The sequence below is a fragment of the Camellia sinensis genome, chromosome 12, assembly GCF_055761805.1.
Source record: "Camellia sinensis isolate YWXY chromosome 12, ASM5576180v1, whole genome shotgun sequence".
Classification (NCBI taxonomy): domain Eukaryota; kingdom Viridiplantae; phylum Streptophyta; class Magnoliopsida; order Ericales; family Theaceae; genus Camellia; species Camellia sinensis.
Window position 1 is genome coordinate 82,005,329 of NC_138972.1, and position 19,812 is coordinate 82,025,140.

At 35.7% G+C, this 19,812-nt stretch overlaps 1 protein-coding gene across 1 annotated transcript in view; it reads right to left on the reverse strand.

The window, feature by feature from the left end:
• The window catches only part of LOC114317161 (Tetratricopeptide repeat (TPR)-like superfamily protein), a 47,499-nt gene that overhangs the window by 10,710 nt on the left and 16,977 nt on the right, over positions 1-19,812 (reverse strand). The window contains exons 12-18 of the mRNA XM_082899066.1: positions 18,492-18,611; positions 18,287-18,415; positions 18,105-18,202; positions 17,879-18,002; positions 13,207-13,314; positions 5,764-5,905; positions 59-169 (exon numbers count right to left, since the gene is read on the reverse strand). Coding sequence (XP_082755192.1) covers positions 59-169; positions 5,764-5,905; positions 13,207-13,314; positions 17,879-18,002; positions 18,105-18,202; positions 18,287-18,415; positions 18,492-18,611 — 832 coding nt within the window. The remainder of the gene's footprint in view (positions 1-58; positions 170-5,763; positions 5,906-13,206; positions 13,315-17,878; positions 18,003-18,104; positions 18,203-18,286; positions 18,416-18,491; positions 18,612-19,812) is intronic.

Below are 19,812 nucleotides of genomic sequence, written 5' to 3' on the forward strand. Positions count from 1 at the left end.
AAAGAAAGAAACGATTGACCAGAAATGGATAAATTAATGGGCACCAATAGTAACTTACCAACTTCAATTTCATCAGATCTTGCAGAATGCTCACATATTAGGGAAACACTAGAGATAGAAATAGGGATTTGAAGTGGATTCTTGAATCCGATTTCTACTTTAATTGCTTCTGCAAGCGGATGAAGAACAAAACATTAACAAAAAATTGGAATACAGCTACACTGCCTGTTTTCCTCTTTATCTCATTCTCATAGGATGCTCTTTGTTGAAAAATAAACAAAAAATTGAGAGATTGCAAACTTGGATAGTAAAAGTCAAAATGCATCATTAACTCATGAGATAGTAAGCATTCACGGTTCACCCATGTACTACCAGAAAGTTGTTTACCACAGCACAAACCTTATAGGATCAAATGCATCTGACAGATAAACTAGTAATGATAATTCTTTTAGCCATCTTTACAATCTACAATGGGTAGAAACAAAAACCCAATTCAACCGTAAGTGTACAACAGTGCATTATACTAAAGCCTTACTTCCAGACTTGGAATAAGTTTCCTATCCTACAGCATGATTCATTCATGGCACTCAATTCACAGGCATTAAAAATAAACATTTGCTAATATATTATCCATGCTCAAACTACAAAGATGGTTCCAACTGTTCTGCCACAAAAAGTACCAAGTGAGCTAATTCCCTCTGTATGCTCAAAATGCAGTCATCACAACTGGAACTAATAAAAATATTGAGAGGATAGATTTCAAAGCAAACAAAGAAAAACGGATTATATTAGGTTATATTAAAGTGCATCAGGCCCCAAAAAAATATTTTATTCGTAAACATTAAATATGGAAAGGAAGGCCTAAAACAGCATTAAACTGACTTAAATAGTGCCAGGGTTCTATAAAAATAAGAGTGAGTAGAGAAAGAAGAGCAAGAAGAAAGTCAGTTCCAAGAGGGAGACAAGAAAGAAATTTCCTAAGACTTATATCGGCTACAGCACAGAAGTCTACCCACTACAAAAAGACAAAATAAAATACAATGCAACAACTACCAAGTGCTAGGGTACGGTGAGACATGACCCCACTTAAAGACCTTGAGGATGAAGCAGACAGTTCCTTCCAGGACACATGTTGCACTGTGTTACCCATACACTCGAGCACTAGCAAACCTCTGTGGCTGGCTCTGAAGACCATTCCTGACAACAGACCAACTGGCACATCCAACTGACAATTTAGATTCACCAAGTATGCCGGCCTTCCCAACTATAGTTACCATAAAACTTGGACTCTGGTATATATAGAACAGTTTGCCTTGTCAGAAAGCCTGCCTCAAGTCAGTCTGCCTTGGAGACCCTAGATAAAAGTACACTCCTGAACCTGTCATTGCAAACATCTTCCTCTCTCTCTTTGGATCAACTTGGCTCTAACCCAAATATGCACTCCTCCAGCCTTGTCCTGTGTCCATTACCTCCTCAACAAGTGCATCTCAACACTACAAAACAAGGTTTCAAAAAGCAGTTGCGGTCGCCGTAACGGTTGCGGTGGCGGAGTATAAAGGCCGTAGTGTAATGGTTGCGGTAACCGGAACCGTGATTTTTTTTTTCATTTTTCACACAATTTGAAGAAAACTTACCGATACACATATTTTTTTTTCTTTTCTAGAATCACATTTATTAGGGTTTAAAATAGATTTTGATTAATTTTTAAGTATGATCCAATATATTTCATATTTTCAAATCACTATAAAATGAGTTTTTTACATTTTATTTCAATAGTTAATGACTTTAAGAATAATTGATTTTAAATGTCTACAAATTATTTTTGATCAATACCTGAACTAATTGAATAAAAAATATTCACAATTTCATTTAATGAAATGATTATAAAAATAAAAATTGTGTCATAAACAAAAATTATTTTTGAGGCATTTTTTTAGACAATACTTTACAAGTAACTAAATAAAATTATTTACAATTAAGCATTAAATGAAATAATTATAAAAATAAAAATAAAAATTATGCCATAAACAAAAATATTTTTGAGTTTTTTAAAGACATTTTTTAGACAACACATTACAGTAACAAAATAAAATATATATTTATAATTAAATATTAAATAAAATGATTATAAAAATAAATACAACTACTGTTTATATATATATTATTTTACATGCTAATGTAATGAAATAAAAATTTAAAAAAAATATAGAGAAAATAAATTCATATAAGATTTTTTTCTTTGCACTTGAATTACTTGAGTATTTGTTCTTTTTTTGTAAGCTTTTATTAATTTATATTTTTTTTTGGGGGGGAAAGGAAGTTATTCAGAATATTATGAAAGGATGTAACGGTGTGTAACGGACAGTTATGGCCATTACTGTACTGTTACGGCCTTTATGTAACACCAAAATAGCCATTACATATGTGAATTTCCATCACACCGCTATAGTGGCCGTAACGGGTGGCGGTGATCACCACAACCGTTACATAACAACGTTACAGAACTTCAAGGGGAAAGCATGAGGTTTTTAGTGATATAAGATATAATACTAAATGAAGTAAATCCAACTATGACAGATTACAATATAAGATAAAGAACATGATAGATTACAGTATCTATGGATTCTATGGTATTTATAACCAAACCTTGCCAACTATATCAGTCATGGACAGATTACAATATGTTTATGTTTTTAATGAGCAACAAAGAATATATTGAAGAAAAGAAAAAGAGTACAAAGAAACAATTGAGAGACAAGAAGTCCACCAAATAAAAAAAACAATATCACACACTGCTCTCTAATCCCTATTGCTCAAATTATGTACAAAAGTATTCCCTTAAAGGGGAAAAGGACACCGATACCCAAAAAAATGTAGAATAACAAATTTTGTCCCACAGACCACTATATCCTCTACGATATCCTCAAAGATTGCCCTCCTTTCTAACCATAGTACCAAATCACTGCAAAAACTACACATCTTCAGGGAGTGTGCGCCTACTCATTCAATCCAAAGGCCCAAAAACTGATGATAAGCATATGAACACTAGAAAATGATAATGAGACTACCCAATCAACATCGGCCTATTGAAACAATTTCCACCATAAGGCCATAGCCACAGGACAATGTAAGTAGATGATCAATGCTTTCCTCGCCACTTGCACTTAACACACCACTGTGGAAGTAGGTGGCAATTCGGTTTAATTTTTTGAATCATGTCATTAGAATTGAGTTACTTATGAGTCCTAGACCAGGTAAAACCTTTACAACTTTTAGGGGCATTGGTACACTAGGATCATCAATGATAGCATCAAACAAAAGAAATTAAAAGAAAATACTTTGAAAGAATGGATGGACCACATTCTTTTCGCAACTATCACATGACTCAAAGAAACACTGTAAGAATAGCTAACAAACAAGCTAACTCAATTGATTTTTAATAATTAAGATTTCTAAAAAAAGTTCAAGTACCAAGAAGTAGGAATCCAATTAGACGAAACCCAATAAGCAATATATACATTATTACTCCCAAGACAAACAATACAAACGAGGGAACAAGTGATAAAAGAATCCTCACCCCTCCATACATCCACCAAAAATTGAATATATTCCCCATCACCCACAATGAATCAAGTATATTAAGGAAAGAGTAAGGAACCTTAAAAAATGAATTTCCAAGGGAATCAAGAAGATCTCAGACCAACCTCCAACGAATCCCATTCATTGGCCTGACCAACCCCAAAGAATTCCCAATCATAGGCCCACACCCCATACTTGCTTTTGATGATAGAGTGTCATAGAGAATCACACTCAATGGGAAACCTCCATAATCACTTTCCTAGCAAGGAAAAATTCTTAGCAACAATGTTCCATTACTGCACAGACACCACTTCCCAACAACTAAAGAGATCTTTCTTCTGTTCACCACTTCCTTCACACAAGAAATCCCTCATCTTCTTTTCAATTTTATTTGCCACTTAATGATATTCTGAATAAAGATAAGTAATAGATTCGTACATTTGACAAGATAAAATGAACCAAAGTAAGCCTCTTGACCACATATATGAGTATTCTTTTCTATCCCTCCAACCACATGCCAATTTCTCAATAAAAAAAGCCCACATTCTCAGATCTGCAGGTACCCCCCAAAGGAAGCCATAAATGCTTCAAGGGCAAAGACTCAATAGTTCACCCTAATAAGCCGTCCATCCTTGTTAACCTATCATGTAGAAAATTGATTCCAACAATAGAGCTCTTGTTCAATTCACCCTAGGTCCTTAAATCATCTCGTAAATCCACAAAATAGATAATTGATTAACCATCTTAACCTCATCATTAGAAGAGGAAAAAAATAGTATCATCAACTATCATTGGTCGCATGGCTCAAAGAAATAACACCAAGAATGGACAACATGAAAGATTGCTCATCAGCCTCTTAATCATTAAGATTCTAGAAAAATCAAAATTCCAAGCAATAGAAAATGTATAAAATGAAACCACGAAGCAACAGATGCATAATGAAACCAGGATAAATGACACAAACGAAAATAAATAAATGAACAAAAGAAACCTCACCACTCCAAACATTCTTCCCATTATCAACAAAGATATGAAGATATATATATGTATATATATATATATATAGAGAGAGAGAGAGAGAGATGGATTTCCAAGGAGATCGAGAGTTCCCTCATTAACCTGATGAAGTCCCAACCATTGTCATGAATCCCATATTTGTTTTTAATGACAGCATATCATAAAGAATCATGCTCCATAGAAAATCTCCACAACCATTTACCATGCCAAGCAATAATCTTAGGAACAATATTCCCTATGCAAGACTTCAATTATTCTTTGGAACTTGAAAGCCAGTTTACCCCCCAATTAATCAAGTGATATTTCATCCCTTCACCACTTCTCTCCCATAAAAAATCTCTCATCATCTTTTCAATTTCATTTTCCACACACCAGGATTCTAAACAAATAAAGATAGTAAACTGGCACACTAGACAAGACCACTAATCTAGAGTAAGCCCTGCCCCCAGATAACACTTCCAACCTCTTGCAAATCCTCTAATTGGAGCCCAAAAAATTTTGGATTTAGGTCTATCCCAAGGCTGTGTTTGGATCTCGAATTTGAGGGGGGGTTTGTGCAGGGAAAAGAAAATGGAAGGGAAACATGGGGTGGAGGGGAAAGCTTATATATCTTTCACAAATCCTTAATTGTCAAATCCATGATCCAAACACATGCTTAACAAATCCCCAAATATTTTATCAACAAAGGCTCAATAGGGCACCAAAGATAACTAGCCACCCTATGTAACCTACTATGTGGGATATTAATGCCAACTAAGGATCTCTTATTCAAGTTCACCTTAAGCCCTAAAACCATTTCAAAGATTTGAAGAATAAAAAGCAAATTAACCACATTATAATCTCCTCACTAGAGGAGACAAAAATAACATTATCTGCAGTAAATAACAAATAGAGACCCTATCCTGGCCAATCATAAAACCCACCACCTTGGCCCTATCAACCAAACTCCCCAAAGCCAACCACTAAAGCAAACAAGAAAAAAGGAAAATAGTGATGATGATGAAGATAATAACTGCTCAGGTAAGAAATAATAAGCATAAAAACACTGTTTTTCCTCAAACAGATAAGGTGATTAGCACATTTCAGAGGTAAGTAGGAAAAGGTAACAAACACATGAAATTACACAATCTTATTATGCAACTGACTGAAATATTATCACTTCCGTACCTCCTGCCACACAAACATTCGACTCTTTCAATTTTTTTGATAGGAGTTTTGCTCGTGGTTCCAGCCAGTTGCTCCTAATGGTAGGCAATGAAGGCATTATGTCCTCCTCCAAAGACCGCCACAGACTTTCTTTAACACCAACCTGGAGTTTTGAAAAGGCAGCAAGAAATTCAAAGCTAAGTCACGAACTAACAATTGATTACCATAGCAGAAACAGTTTGGAATAAAAGAAACCAAACATAAGCAATATGATTATATTCTTTAATACAGTTTACGTTATGGAGTTATAGAGTCTATATCTCAGATTAACTACGGGAATGATGACCTATGCAAAAAAAGAAAACACTGGTGCAGCATAGAACACACTTTAGTCATATTCAAATACTTATTTTCCATAACATATTCCACAATTCAAAATAGATGCACAAAAAAAATTGTTTGGCCGATTGGAAAGTAAATCTGCCAATGCCTCACAACCTTCCAAAATGGATAGTGGAACTCCTTAAATGATGACATTGGCAAATACTTGTCGGAAGATTTTAAAACTCTCCCAGAGGAATCAAGAACTTCAAGTTATGTGAAAACTTGGCAGTACTTTTTGGTGAAAATTCTTGATGAACTTCGGTTTTACCAAGAGTGACCTTCATTTTAAATATCATACGTACTCATCAAAGATTTGACAGTGAACAACCTAACAAAGGATAAAATTACTGCACAGATCTAACACTCCCTCTATTGTCTTCGACAATAGTCCCAACATAATCATGGAACTTCCTAATTTCAAAACCTCTAAATGAAATTTCCAAACTCTTAAATGAAATCTGTGATGATGCCAGAGAGTAACAAGCCTCAGTTTGATGTGTTCCATTGATCCCAATAGCCTATTGTCACCTTTTTGTAGGCATTGTTAGTGTTGCTTCATAATTATTCCTACTTTTGTCATCATTACCAATTACTGTCCCTGTTCTAGTTCTAGTTGTCAATAATTATTATTATTTTTACTATTTTTTTTCTTTACTATTGTTATTATATATTGTTTATCATTAATATTTACTATTGATATTCCTATTGTTATAATTGTTGTTGGTGTCGTTCATTTTGTTAGGGTCGCTCATCTTATAGCTAGGAAGTGAAAATTTCCAAAAACTTAAGTTCAACTCCTACATTGGATAATCACTATGAGAATTTGGCAACGCATTTCATACTATACACCATCTGAATTGACTTGGACGGTTTAGAACAATGTCACCTGGAAATATTAATACCCTAGCAATTTACATTTTAGAACACATGTTCCAAAACATCTAAGAAGCACAGATACTTCTATGAAGATGGTGTGCATGTATCGAACACCAACACCCGCAAAACACTTTCAGATAAGTATTGGATACACGTCCAAACGCGTCCTATTGTTTTTTTCAATTTTTTAAACCCAAACATGTTTCAGACATTCGGGAGACACGTGTGAACCACTTAGACACAAATAAAACACATTACAAGTTTGAATAAAATAACTAAAATCCAATCAAAAAAGAAAATTAATGTAAATTTATACCTATTAATCACTCCTTGGTACTTTGGAAGTAATATATTGTACTTTTTATTATATCTAAATGAAGTAATCCTATTTGTGACAAATAATAAATATATAAAACTATATATTTTGCATATGTACCCCAAATGCCATTTCAACTATTCTTATTTTTAAATCATGTTGTTGCTATATATATATATATTTTTTAAATTATCATATCGGGGTGTCTGTGCCATGTCATATGTATCTATGTGTTAAAATCCACCTACTCTCCACCTACTTCACCCACTTAAACCTACTCCACTAAACCTAACCCACTACACCACTACCACCTCACCTACTCCACTAAACCTTCACCCACTTAAACCTACTCCACTAAACCTAACCCACTACACCACTACCACCTCACCTACTCCACTAAACCTAACCCACTACACTACTACCACCTCCACTTCACCTACTCCTTACCTACTACACACTCACCCTCTTCTATATATAGGAATCATGAATCATTGTAATTGATATCAATATAAATCAATCAATAATACAATTCTCTATTTCTCTTTATAGATTAAATTTTCTAAATGGTATCAGAGCAAGGTTAAACACTTAGTATTTTTCGCTTCACCGGCGGGCGGCAACCTCGCCTTGGCCGCCCGCCGGACCTCAACCTAATCTGCTAAAATTTTCTACACATACCTTGAAATTTCTTCGAGTCCACCACCACTGCCCCTCCTCTCACTGTTGTCCTCCCATACACCACCGTCTCGGTCGTCTTCATCTACAATGTTGCAGTGAAGGATCTCAAGCGTGGTTTTGTTGCATCCAACTCAAAGGATGATCCAGCCAAGGAAGCTGCAAATTTCACCTCCCAGGTTATTATTATGAATCACCCAGGTCAGATTGGTAATGGGTATGCTCCAGTTCTTGACTGCCACACCTCCCACATTGCTGTCAAGTTTGCTGAGATTGATCGTCGATCTGGCAAGGAGATTGAGAAGGAGCCCAAGTTCTTCCGTGAACATGCTCTCCTTCCTTTTACTCTTGGAGTAAGGCAGATGATTTGCTGCTGTAACAAGATGGATGCTACCACTCCTAAGTACTCAAAAGCAAGGTATGATGAAATTGTGCAGGAAGTCTCTTCCTATCTGAGAGGTCCACCAACCTCGATATGATTACACAGCCCAAGAGGCCATCAGACAAGCCTCCTCTTCTCCACATTCTTGATAACACCAACAGCAACAGTTTGACGCATTTATTAGAGAAAAGGTCCAAAGGCAGCTCCTGTCAAAGCTGATGCTCAGTAGGCTGTACCACCTATTGAAGTGCCAGCACTATCCTTGCACATGGGGGGCACCCACTCATTTCTTTATTGTTTTCTTTTACTCACCCATGTGACCCACGATGCAACCTATACTTTTTCTTTTCTTTACACTCTTGTTCCCCACTTTCTTTATTATATATATATATATATATATATATCTTTTTATTATATTATATTAAAAAAAAAAAAAAAAAAAAAATATCTTCATCTCTCCTCCGTTTGATTTCCAACTCCATTATTTTTATTTTTATTTATTTTCTCCAAACCACTTTCCTTATTTCCTCCATCTTTCATTTTTTGATTTTAAATATATTTTTATTATTTTTTCTTTATTTTTCTTTCACATTCTTTTTAATCTTTTTTCCAATTCCCTTCATACCATATAGCTTTGCACACCAAATCATATTTTATTCATCTCAGGGATCAACCCCGATCACAATTTTACACAAAAAAAAAAAAAAAAAAAAAAAAAAAAAAAACAACAAACAAACAAACAAACCACCACAACACACCCGCACCCACAGTGGGATTTTTCTTCTCTACTCTGCTGCAGGTCTCTTCTTCTTGCTTTTCTCTTGGGTGTCCCTTACCGGCGCTGCCTCCATACTACCCACTCCACCGAGCACGTTCACTCCACCCTGCTCCTCCACTACAGCATATGGTGGACCTCCAAATCGGAACATCACGGTAGCCTTCCGCTTCAGCTCCTTGTTTTCCGCCTTCAGCACACTTATCTCTGCTCGCGCATCCTTATACATGCGCTGGAGCAGAGCCAATTGGCCGTTTAAATGCTGCACCTCATTTGTCCTACTCTGCAGCCGGTGCGACAAGTTTGTGACTGCCGTCATCGTCTCCACACAGGACTTCAAAGTATACTGATTGGCTTCAATGTCAGTTTGCACTGCCATTTTTTGCTCAACAGACCGCATAGGAAAGTTCAACGGAGCAAACCCTGGGGCGCTTGGTTGAGGTTCACTGGCCCCCGCACCAGTTATCTCTCTTGTTGACTCGTTAAGGTCTGGAAAGAGAGTGAGCAGACTACGGGAAGACGAAGCCATTTTCTGGACAACAGAGTGTTACAGAGTGTCTCTCTCAGAAATCTCTCTCAGAAAACAGAGTGTTACAGAGTATCTTTCTCAGAAATCTCTCTCAGACAACAGAGTGTTACAGAGTATCTCTCTCAGAAATCTCTCTCAGAAAACGAAGAGTTTTTCAGAGTTTTTCTAGCAGGTTTTTGTCTCTGCTTCCAAGCCTCAGCCTCCGCTTCGGTTTATAAAGACCATGACAAAGAGGCCGACACGCGTTCTGTCGATCACGTGCATCGCCGCGTGTCTGGCGCACCTTTTGATGGCACGCCTTTTTATGGATTGGGCACGCCTTTTGATGGCACGCCTTTTGAAAACATGGGCACGCCTTTTGATGGCACGCCTTTTTATGGATTGGGCACGCCTTTTGATGGCACGCCTTTTGAAAGATTGGGCACACCTTTTGAGGGTGCGACTTTATAAGGGTCCGACAAGACTCTGTAAACTGTCCCGACATTGATTCCGGTTAGCTCCTTTATGGGTCCGACAAGACTCTGTAAACTGTCCCGACATTAATTTCGGTTAGCTCCTTTATGGGTCCGACAAGACTCTGTAAACTGTCCCGACATTGATTCCGGTTAGTTTCTACAAGGGTCCGACAAGACTCTGTAAACTGTCCCGACATTGATTCCGGTTAGTTTCTACAAGGGTACGACATGACCCCATAAACTGTCTTCTACAACGGTCCGACATGACCCCATAAACTGTCTTCTACATCGTTATGACACCCCCATACAGTGTCATCTACAACGTCATGACACCACCATACAGTGTCTTCACCAACGGTCTGACACGACCATACAGTGTCTCCTATCTTTTTTTATTTTTATGTATTTTCTTGTTTTGTTAATCTCTCCAAACTCAAGTTGGTTAGTTCCTATCCCCCTTGAGTTTGCGGGGGGCTGTTAAAATCCACCTACTCTCCACCTACTTCACCCACTTAAACCTACTCCACTAAACCTAACCCACTACACCACTACCACCTCACCTACTCCACTAAACCTTCACCCACTTAAACCTACTCCACTAAACCTAACCCACTACACCACTACCACCTCACCTACTCCACTAAACCTAACCCACTACACTACTACCACCTCCACTTCACCTACTCCTTACCTACTACACACTCACCCTCTTCTATATATAGGAATCATGAATCATTGTAATTGATATCAATATAAATCAATCAATAATACAATTCTCTATTTCTCTTTATAGATTAAATTTTCTACACCTACTTCACCCACTTAAACCTACTCCACTAAACCTAACCCACTACACCACTACCACCTCACCTACTCCACTAAACCTTCACCCACTTAAACCTACTCCACTAAACCTAACCCACTACACCACTACCACCTCACCTACTCCACTAAACCTAACCCACTACACTACTACCACCTCCACTTCACCTACTCCTTACCTACTACACACTCACCCTCTTCTATATATAGGAATCATGAATCATTGTAATTGATATCAATATAAATCAATCAATAATACAATTCTCTATTTCTCTTTATAGATTAAATTTTCTACACTATGCTTCTTAGCAAGCACACTATACTTTTATTCCAAAATAGTGAATTTAGCAATCCCAAAATGTTTTCATATGTATTTTCTTAACATTTTTCCTTAAGAGAAAACATGAAATATAATGAGCTAAAATCAAGAGAACATAGTTTTCAAATGACAAAATGTTTTCAAATCACTTTACAAAATGTAAATCCCCTTCCTGTTACCCCTCTATCCTCCCACATGACTGTAAATCACCCTCTGTGCATCTGAATTCTTCAAAATCATAGCTATCAAGAAAATCAAGCCAACATTAAAGAAGCAAATTAAATCAGATCTAAAGCAAGTGACCCCCTTCCAGTTACCCCTCTATCCTCCCACATGACTGTAAATCACCCTCTTTCTATCTGAATTCTTCGAAATCAAGGCTATCAACAAAATCAAACCAACATTAAAGAAGCAAATTAAATCAGATCTAAAGCAAGTGACCCCCCCCCCCCCCCCCCCCGCCCCGCGGAAACCAGATCTGAAGGCAATGGGCACGACACAAGCATGAGACCCCCAAACAAAATCTAAAGGCGTAAGAGTTTAATGACAATTTCAATAGTGGCAACCCATGATCTCATCAAATGACCTCTTTCATTTAAGATTCCTATACCATACATATGCATGGTGTATATATATTATAATGTAATATAAGATTAAATTAGAAATTGAAGTTAGAAAAAATTGTGGATAATAAGTGATTTATTTAGTTAATATGTGGTTAAGTTAAAATTAATTGTATAAGAAAAGAAACAGAATGATAGAATATAAAAAAATAAAAAATAAAAAAATAAGACATAGGGCTACTAAGGTCATTTTACATTTGCTATTAACGGAGTTAGCATTGCACTTTTAGTCCACAAAGGAGTAAAGTAAATGTTGCCCAAAATAATAATAATAATAAAGAGTCATAATGCTTCTAGTTCTACAATTGTGTTTTTACTTGATTAATTTGAAAAATAATATACTATATTTTATTGAATATCAAATTATAAAAACAAAAATTTCTCACAAGAGTAAGGTTGGGAACTCCCTACAATAGCCAAAAAATTACCAACTAAGTTAAAAAGCCAAAGAACTATACAAACAAGTCAAAGATTCATTTTCCTTTCTACTTTTTGCACGTTTTTTCGTAAAAAGCTAAAAAATATCCGAAACATACTATTTTTTTCAACTCATATTTTAGTCAAAAAGTTACTTATATAGCCTATCCTAAACCAACCCTTCAGAAGAGTAACTTAAAATTTAAATTCTAGTAGTATGATTGTGTGATTCATACAACCCTACCTCTACTACCACATTTTCAACCATGTGGCATATCTCGTTCCCATTCCTCAAACCAGAATTATCCGCATTCCAAGTAACATAGGTTTAGAATCTATCCTCCCTCTCTATATCTTTAACAGAACATTTTTCAAATAACATTTTTAGATGATAATATAGAAAATTCAGCACTGAAGAGCCAAACACAGACAAAATGAACTTTGACGTCATCAAAACCTTATTAACACAATTGGCTGGCTAAGAGCCTTCTTGGGTGTAGGCAGTTGCTCCCTGTCACCCTTTATGACAGGACTAGCATGCAATGGCTAACAAAGATCATCCAACTGCAGTTACCCTTTATGACATGACTGGGATGCAATGGCTAACAAAGATTATCAAACTATTTGTTTTAAGCTTTGGTCTGAGCTGTTAGAAGTCTTTCAGTTTTTGAGTTACTTTTTTTCACAGTTTAAATGAAAGTTGTCAAGCTCGTGATTTAAACTATCGAAAGCATGAAGTGGCACAAATACAGAAGAAGCTTTATTGTTTTTGTTTCTGAAAACACACAAAACGAAAAACAAACCTAAGAAAATGAAAATGATACCAAACAGGCCCTTATTATCCAAGACATCAAACTTTCAGGTTACAAATGGAAAAACAATACAACTTACTGCTTCAGACGATGCATAAGTTCGATGATCTTCAAAAACAACCTTGAGTGAAGGGATGTCAATGACAGGCAATTGAAGCATTGATACCTCAAATGTTTTCCCTGTTTTCTATATTTATCCAAATAAAACCATGGTAAAAAAGAGTTATCATTCAGGTCAAACAGCTTGATAATAACAAAACAAAAATGAAAAACTAAGTGACAATTTGATGGCTGACCATCTAACTCAAATTATTGTAAATGTTGAAGAACTATTTGATGGTTCTGCATTGGATCACTATTTCTTGCCCTCTCAAAATCACAAGGTTGTCCACCCAAACAATGTAAAGGAAATTCTAGTCACAAATCCAAGTCGGTATATAGAAAATAGTACTCAAACATCCTTCTTAATAACCAAACCAAACCAAACCAAGCCAAGCCTTAAGTCCCATCAAATAGGGTCTGCTACATGAATCCTTCTTCTCCACACGGCCCTATCAAAGGCCATATCGTTAGTCAAATTAAGTAGATCCATATCTCTATTTACAACGCTAACCAATGTTAATCTAGGCCTACCCCGTCCCCTAACACTTTCAGCTACCGTTACAACATCGTATCTCTTCACTACTGCATTTGTTGGTCTCCGTTGAATATGACCAAACCATCTCAATCGATTCTCTCTCAATTTATCTTCTATCGGTGCTACTCCTACCCACTCCCGAATACACTCATTCCTAATTCTGTCTTGTCTAGTCTTACCACACATCCACCTTAGCATTCTCATCTCAGCCACACTCATCTTATCTACATGTTGTTTCTTGGTTGCCCAACACTCCGTCTCATACAACATTGCTGGTCTAATAGCCGTTCTATAGAACTTACCTTTAAGTCTAATGGGTATTCGCTTATCGCACAATACCCCAGATGCACTTCCCACTTACACCATCTCACCTTAATCCTATGGGCCACATCCGCATCAATCTCCCCCGTTGTTGTGATAATCGACCATAAATAACGAAAATGTTCACTCTTAGGCAGTTCTTGATTCTCAATCTTCACTTCTCATCTGCTTTCAATGTTACTGTTACTAAATTTACACTTCATGTACTCTGTCTTAGTCCTACTTATCCGGAATCCTTTAGACTCAAAAGTTTTTCTCCAAATCTCCAACTTTGTATTAACTACTCTAGTCTCATCCACTAGCACTATATCGTCTGCAAAAAGCATACACCATGACACGTCATTCTGGATATTTTTCGTCAACTCATCCATAACTAAAGCAAAAAGATAAGAACTAAACGTAGATCCTTGGTATAACCTACAGTGATAGGAAATTCATTTGTCTCTCCAGCAGGCGATCTAATAGTGGTCACCACCCCTTCATACATGTCCCTAATCACATCAATATAACCTTTTGTCACCCCTTTCTTTGCTAACACCCACCATATTATATCCCGGGACACTCTATCATATGCTTTCTCAAGGTCGATAAACACCATATGAATATCTCTTTTCTTTTCTCTATACTTTTCTATTACTCTCCTCGAAAGATAGATCGCTTCCATAGTTGACCTGACAGGCATAAACCCAAATTGATTCTCTGATACCTCCGTTATATCTCGCAATCTGCGTTCTATCACCCTCTCCCACACTTTCATTATATAACACATTAACTTGATTCCTCTATAGTTGTTGCAACTCTAGTCGTCAAACCTTTGGTTAGAAAAAGTTAGTCATTTTGTTTGGTACCAGAAACAATTTTCATTTCCCCAAATGGATCACCATACTAATTTATTTTTTATGCTTCTAAGCAGCAAGAAGGAAACTCCACGTATGTTCATGCTCAGTGTTTTATCTTTTACACAATCGGTCACAAGCCTAAAGAAAGGAGGGTTGTAGTTGGTTTGACATACAACATAAAACTTACAATAACACCTTTATGAACATGGACCCTTACAATTCTTCAGCTGTGGCATTCCCTACTTACAACGTGCTGCAAAGAAACTCAGGAGTAGTGATAAATGACCAAGGGTTATAGAATTCCCCCAGGCAACACCACATTTGGCACCTGGGAGTGGTGAGATGTAGACAAGGGTTCCGCACTTTAATGGATGAGTGCGGGTACATAGGCATACCCAAGAGTAGAATACTCTTAGGAAACATTAATAAGAATAGGGATGAAAGTGGCAGAGAATATGTTTAGGAGATTAATATTATTTTTTTAAAAGCAACTAAATGGGTAGGGAAAAAACCTAAGGAAATTGAAAAATATGTGCATATATAAACTTCAGTATACTGGAAAAGAGAAACACATAGGAATGGAGGGGGCACAATTGTAGATAAAAATCTAAAAGAACAAGTGGAAGAGATTAAATGAAAGGGAGGAAAGATGATTGATAGGGAACAAAGGAATTGGAAGACAATTAGGGATTTATTTTATGTTATTTTCTTATTTATATTCGAACAGATTTTACTGCTTTATTTAATCTTTTAATTATGGCAGTTTTTATTTTGGGTAATTTAAATTACGGTTTTCTTTGGTTGCCTATAAATAGGCTGTTATGCTACAAAATTGTGGATAGTTGAATATTGATATTGAGATTTAGGGTTTACTTTTGTTTATTTGGATGAGAATTATTTTTCTTTTACATTTTTCTTCTTCTACCAACCATCCTATATCAATAATTTTGGTGAAATTAGAGTTACGAGATAAGACACTAGATATAATTAGTGCTTACACACCCCAATTCGATTAGATCTATTAAAAGACAATTTTTGAAGGATTTGGATTGATTAATACTATGGATACCAAGTGGTGAGAGTTTTTATAGGTAGTCTGATCTTAATGTTTATGTAGGGAAAGGTAATTAGGGATATGAAGGTAGTGTTATCCTAGCATTTGCAATGCATATGGTTTTGTAATAGTAATAGTAAACACCAGCAATAAGAAAATGGATGAACACTTGATAATATTTACAAGTTGAACAAATATTAGACAAATAGATTTTTTTTATTACCAGGAGAGTTGATCAAGGAACGTGCAACGATTGTAAAGTAATAGTAGGAAAGAAGCTCATTGCACAACACAGAATAATGGTATTAAATGTAGGAATTAGAATATGAAGACGAAGAGTAGAGAATGTTGGCACCCCTAAATTAGATGGTGGGATTCAAAAGGTGAAAGTTTAGGCCATTTTAGGAAAAGAATCAATAATGAAAACAAGGGAAGAAAGATCAGGGGTGCAAGATACAACCGATCTTCCGAAACCGGGATTTTGGTTGTCTAAAATGGACTTCCAATGAGAAAACAAATTGTGTGCAATGTGAGACACAATCCAAAGAAACTTCTTGGTGGAATGAAGAGGTTCAAAAAGCGATCAAAACAAAAGGAGAGTGCCACAAAACTTTCTATATATATATAGGAATAACAAAAAATAAAAGATAAATTAGCAAAAAACAAAGTTAAGAAAGCAGTTAGTAAGGCTAAGTTGAAGGCTTATGATGATCTTTTATCATAAGTTAAATTAGAAGGATGGAGAAAAATATATATATATATATATAAACTTGCCAAGTTAAGAAGAAGAAAAGGAAGAATCCTAAACTACATCTCGTTTGGCAAGTGGTTTTTTTAGTCAAAAAGCCAAAAAGTTATTAAAAAAATCAAAAAGCCAACAACCAATACCAATACCAAAAAGTCAAAGATTTCCTTTTTTCTCTACTTTTTGCATATTTTTTCGTAAAAAGTCAAAAAGTCCCAAACATACTAGTTTTTTTTTACATCACATTTTAGTCAAAAAGCCAAAAAGTTACTAAAAAAGCTTATTCCCAAGCGTGGCCTAAGTGCATAAGATAACAGTAGTTAAGTAAGATGAGAACAAGGAACGGTGAAGGAATTACTTTGAATTTTTTTTTTTTGATAAATAAATAAGGAATTACTTTGAATGTATTTAAGAAATCATTCAAGAAACTTGAGTTTAGAAGAACTTGATAACTCTAGCAGTAATACTAATCATAGGTTCTTTCGCATTTTAAGAGTATCAAAGGTAAAGGAGAGTATAAAGAAGATCAAAGTGGGAAAAGTTGTATGACAAAATGAAATTATTATTCAAGAGGATATCCTCCATTTCCTCCCCTTCTTCTAAGGATCTACGAAGGCAGAGTGTAGTGGAATGTTGCACCTTTTCGTCCTTTCCAGCCACTTCATTCACCTTCCTAACCACTTAATCTGCTCGACTCAAACTTCCACCCTTATCATTAGTGAGTACAAACTTCTCAAAAAAACCAGTATTCTTGTCCATTTTCTTTAAAACAAAGAGCTTCTAAGTCAAAGAAATTCAAAATGATAAAAAAAAAATTTTAAAAAACAAAAAACTTAAAACAAAACCTTCCTCATTACACATTCCTGTCTCTCCTTCAAAAAAAAATTTAAGCTGGAGTTGGCAATGGATTCCGTTAAAGTCCAAAAAGTCTATCAACATAAACCAATTGCCCCAGACCATTAAAAAGATCAACCATAAATTAGTGACAAAAATGTTAGGTATTTTTCTATAGAGTTCAAGTCAATAGGATGCAAAAGCCATGCCAGGTCTCAGCTAAACAAATCAGATCAACAGGTTAAACTAGGCCGTTTAAGCTCTACACAAAATCTTGCATTTTTCTTTCTCTGATAATGCTATTAGACAGTTACACATTACCTGAACAATTTGAAAAAAGTCCCTCAGGAATAACTCTTGTGTTGTCTTCGATTGATGGCCACAGGCCAGGACTTCCAATATATGATTAATTGCCACATCAAACATCCCAAGAAATGCATACCATCTGTTTACATGTCAGGTATGTTAAATATCTTTGCACATTACTAATACCACAATTGCTAATGTGTTTATTATGCAAACTACTGGCAAATGCTTTAGAACTTACTTTCCAATATGGAAATGAACATGATCCCTGATATGGCTCCATTTAGTTCCTTTAAAAACAGTTAAAGCACCTCTGTATGTGCGAATTGCATGCTTCATCTGATGACAAACAAGGGAGATATTTTCAGAAAATTACAGCATTTACGCACAAAGAAACTTTTGCATGATTTGTGATATAGTTACCTGATCACATTTCTTATACAGATCACCTGAAAGAACAAGATGGAATCCATATTTGCGTAACATTGGTGGTTTCGCAAACAAGTAGCAATAAGATGCTTGCTCCAGCATGACAGCCGAATGTAGGGGTTCCTAAAAGAAGTTGCATTTCAGGAGCAGAGCATAGATATTATTATTCAGTGTTGTTATAAAAAAACGTGGGTATTACCTCACCAGAAATACGAAAGTAAACAGTAGCAGCCTCTTTAAACTGATCCCTTGTCTTCAACATTTCTACCCACCAAAGACCACACCTTGTAGCAATTCGCTGACCAGACGACCCAAGTTTCTGAATAATAATAAATTACGTAATTCAGTAAAAATGTGATTGCATAAGTCCAACGAAAAGGCAAGAGTTCATTCCAACTGCAGGTATTAACCAAAATGATAGAATTGCAGCTCTAGAAAAGGTTAGTTTAAAGTAATGCAGCCCCTCACAAGGTCATAAATCTGGCGAACTAAAATTACTTGCGGACACAAGAAATCGCCTCCTAATGTAAAACCAGATCAGTAACAGCTAATTAGTTGCCAGTTTCCTTTTTTCAATGAGTATATACAACATGCTATTATGCTCTTCTTAAAAGCCTGTGCTTTAATACTCCCAACAAGACAATTAAAATTCACTGGAAGATGTAATTTGGAGTAGTTAGGAAGGCAAGGCCCAAGAATTAATCAAAAGAAAAGGTGGAAGCTTGAGAAAGGAGCACTTTTCAAGGACTATTACAGTCCTGAGGATGCCTCAATTAATGTAATTGAGGACTCTACGCTGTAACAAGATCAAAATTTTGTGTACTTCATCGTTTAGTTTAATAAGAATTAGATGTAGCCAAAAAAAATTCACCACAAATGAAGAAACATTTCTCTAGCCAGGGTCTATTTTCAAGTATTATTCATTAGAAGTTTAGAGCATCTAAATAAATCATTCATAAATTATAAAGCTAGATCTTTGAACATAAAAACGAAGAACCAAAATATAGAGGTAGTGGACAACAAATGAGAGCATCATCTGGAACAACTAAGAACAAAAGGTGGAGCCAGTGTACTAATTGAATGTCTAATATTGCTTTTTGATGCTTTTGAATACATGATGAGCAAGACCATTCTGTTTCCATCATCGAGTTTGAATAAAACGTCAAAAAATTCATGAAAATTCTTGAAATTGGCATAAGACAACCATTTTATTCTGGGGATTTAAGGGGGTAGGAAGTTGAGAACGTCATGAAAGATCTATTGCTAATGAAATTTAAAATAAAAAAAAGTCATGAGGCATCAATAATTATCATAAAGCCAAACACAATCATTCATATGGGAACACTTAGTGGCTACATTTTCCTTGACAACATTGATCTTAAAATAATAGCCCTAAAAACATAAAAGCATTTAACTGGGAATCAATCTTTGCTCTAAAATGTCTAAAGAAAACACAACTCTGTAATATTTTAACATCATTAAGAAATAGGGTTGATTACATTTTCTACCCCTAAACTATT